The 2,428-nt window shown below is 46.0% G+C and overlaps 1 protein-coding gene across 1 annotated transcript in view; it reads right to left on the bottom strand.

Moving 5' to 3' along the window:
• Positions 1-225: 225 nt before the first annotated feature.
• PITX2 (paired-like homeodomain 2) overlaps positions 226-2,428 on the bottom strand; it is a 22,079-nt gene continuing 19,876 nt past the window's right edge. The window contains exon 4 of the mRNA XM_009334898.1: positions 226-1,544. Within this exon, the coding sequence (XP_009333173.1) occupies positions 981-1,544 (564 nt within the window). The 3' untranslated portion in view covers positions 226-980. The remainder of the gene's footprint in view (positions 1,545-2,428) is intronic.

The following is a 2,428-nucleotide window of genomic DNA, read 5'->3' as shown; positions in this document are numbered from 1 at the left end:
GCAGCGTGTGCAAGCCCCGCGTTTCTCTAGCATGCAACGTTGGCGCGAGGGATTTATTTTTTTTTTTTACGTGAAAAAAATGCCAGCATTTATTTGTATTGCAATAAAAAGTACTGCCCTGTGTTTCCAGAGAACGAGATCCAGTGTCAACGATCAGTCAATCACTGCAGACCAGTTACCGGTGCGCAGCTTGGCTCAGTAAATAAAAATCCAGACAAAACTGTATGCTGTATATTTTACTCCCATGAAATAAAACACATTTTTTTTTCATGTTTGCTGAAAAGTAAAACAATAATATTGTACGAAATGTTATACACAGGGCATGTTTTACATTGCAATATCAGAAACATCATTGCATCCACCAGAGGTACTATTCTAAAACTGATATTCACACAATGTTTTTTTTTTAATAATTATATGTTAGAAACATACAGTGTCGCATTTAGTATATACATTCCCTTGCTCGCAAGCGAAAAAATCCTAATCGCTTCTGTGTAACATGCTTTATTTTAAAGCCTAACCTTTTAAAAACACTGTTGTGATATTACTAACAACTGCTTTTATAAAATTAATTTGACATTTCGATATATATACATCCTTTCAGTCATTTTTATGTTAACAATGCTAAACTTAAAAAATAACAAGCTTATAGTAACATTAAAATGTCATATCATATCCAGTCAAACATTTGTCCATATATATATATATATATATATGTCCTTGTAACTGTTGAAATACTCCTGGTGAAAGAAAGATCTCAGAATCTGTAGGAGGTCCTTTGAAAACAAAGGAACTATCTGATTTCAGTGGTTTCCTCTTTTTCCTCTCTCTCTCTCTGCCTCTTCCCCTCTCTCTCTCTGCCTCTCTCTGATTTTTCCTCCTTTCTCTTTCTCTCTAGTGCCCATTACTTTCTAGTGTAATTCTCAGTCTCTGCGGGAAATGGGGAGGGATTCCCATGCAGTGTTTCCTACTCGGGTGTCTCACACGGGTCTGTCCACCGCGTACTGGCAAGCGCTCAGGTTGGAAGCGGGGTTCTGCACGCTGGCATAGCCAAAACTGGAGTGCTGCTTGGCTTTAAGTCTCAGACTCGCCAAGCTCGAGTTACATGTGTCCCTATAAACATACGGAGGTGTTGGAGGAGCATAAGGACAGGCTGGCGTTGGCACTGCAGAATTCAGGGAGGGATTGCTCAGGTTGTTCAAGTTATTCAGGCTGTTGAGGCTGGAGCCGGGGACCCCGGTGACTGCAGAGGGTACCATGCTTGAAGACATACTCATGGAGGAGATGGAGTTTGGAGGGGAGAACATGCTCTGAGAAGACAGAGGGTTGACATTCATGGAGTTGAAGAAGGGAAAGCTTTTGGTGGAGAGGGAAGCGGAGGTCAGGCCCTTAGCTGCCCAGTTGTTGTACGAGTAGCCGGGGTACATGTCATCGTAGGGCTGCATGAGGCCGTTAAACTGTGGACCGAAGCCGTTTTTGCAAAGCTCGGCTTGCTGGTTCCTCTCTCTCTTTCTCCATTTGGCTCTGCGGTTCTTGAACCAAACCTTTGGAAACGGGGGGAGAGGGAGGGAGGGAGATGCGAGACGCGAGTTAGTCAGGAACCACCACCGCCGCCGCAGCCCTTCCCAAGCTCTCGGGGCAACAGCCGAGCCTGTCCGTATATACATATACATATGTATAAAAAAGTGTCCGTATATACATATACATATGTATAAAAAAGTGTCCGTATATACATATACATATGTATAAAAAAGTGTACGTGTACGTACACACACACACACACACACACCCCTATGCTCGCCTCCTCGCCTCCTCCTCTACGGAGCCCCGCGCTGGGCCGGGGCCGCCGAGCACCCCCCGGGCCCCGGTGCCGCCGGGGTTTAGCAAGGCTGATCCTTGCCCGCGCCATTCCTCCCCCCGCCGCCCCCCCCGGCATAATTTGCGATGCTCTAATTCGAGCCACAGAGGCCAACGCTACCTTCTTCTTCTTCTTCTTCTTTATTTTTCCCTCCCTCGTTTCTCTCTCTTTTTCTCCCCTCCTTCCTTGGCTTATTCCGCACTGAAGCCATCCAGGGGAAATACAAAAGTGCAAAAGCGAGGGCAAAACGCCTGGAAACCCGCGGAATTTTAAAGCGATGTTTCCTATTACGGGGAAGGAGGGGGAAGCCAGCAACTAATAAATCCTTGCTTCAGTTTGTTAAAGCTACAAGTTCCTCCGGCGCGAAAGCTTCCAGAGCCGAAAACCACTTTCTAAAGAAACTTGTTCGACTGCTCTTTGGCGACAAAAAAGGGGGAAAAAAAGGGAAGAAAAAACATCGCCATTTAACAACGTGCTAGATGAGATCTAAGGGACCCTCCCCGCAGACAATGGGGAAAACGTGCCGTTTCCCAATCCACATCTGGGTGTCTGACCCGTCGGGCAGCCGCC

Source organism: Pygoscelis adeliae, unplaced genomic scaffold (genome assembly GCF_000699105.1).
Source record: "Pygoscelis adeliae isolate BGI_AS28 unplaced genomic scaffold, ASM69910v1 Scaffold350, whole genome shotgun sequence".
NCBI lineage: Eukaryota > Metazoa > Chordata > Aves > Sphenisciformes > Spheniscidae > Pygoscelis > Pygoscelis adeliae.
The sequence above is the reverse complement of the archived record's forward strand: the minus strand, read 5'-3'. Positions and strand labels throughout refer to the sequence as shown.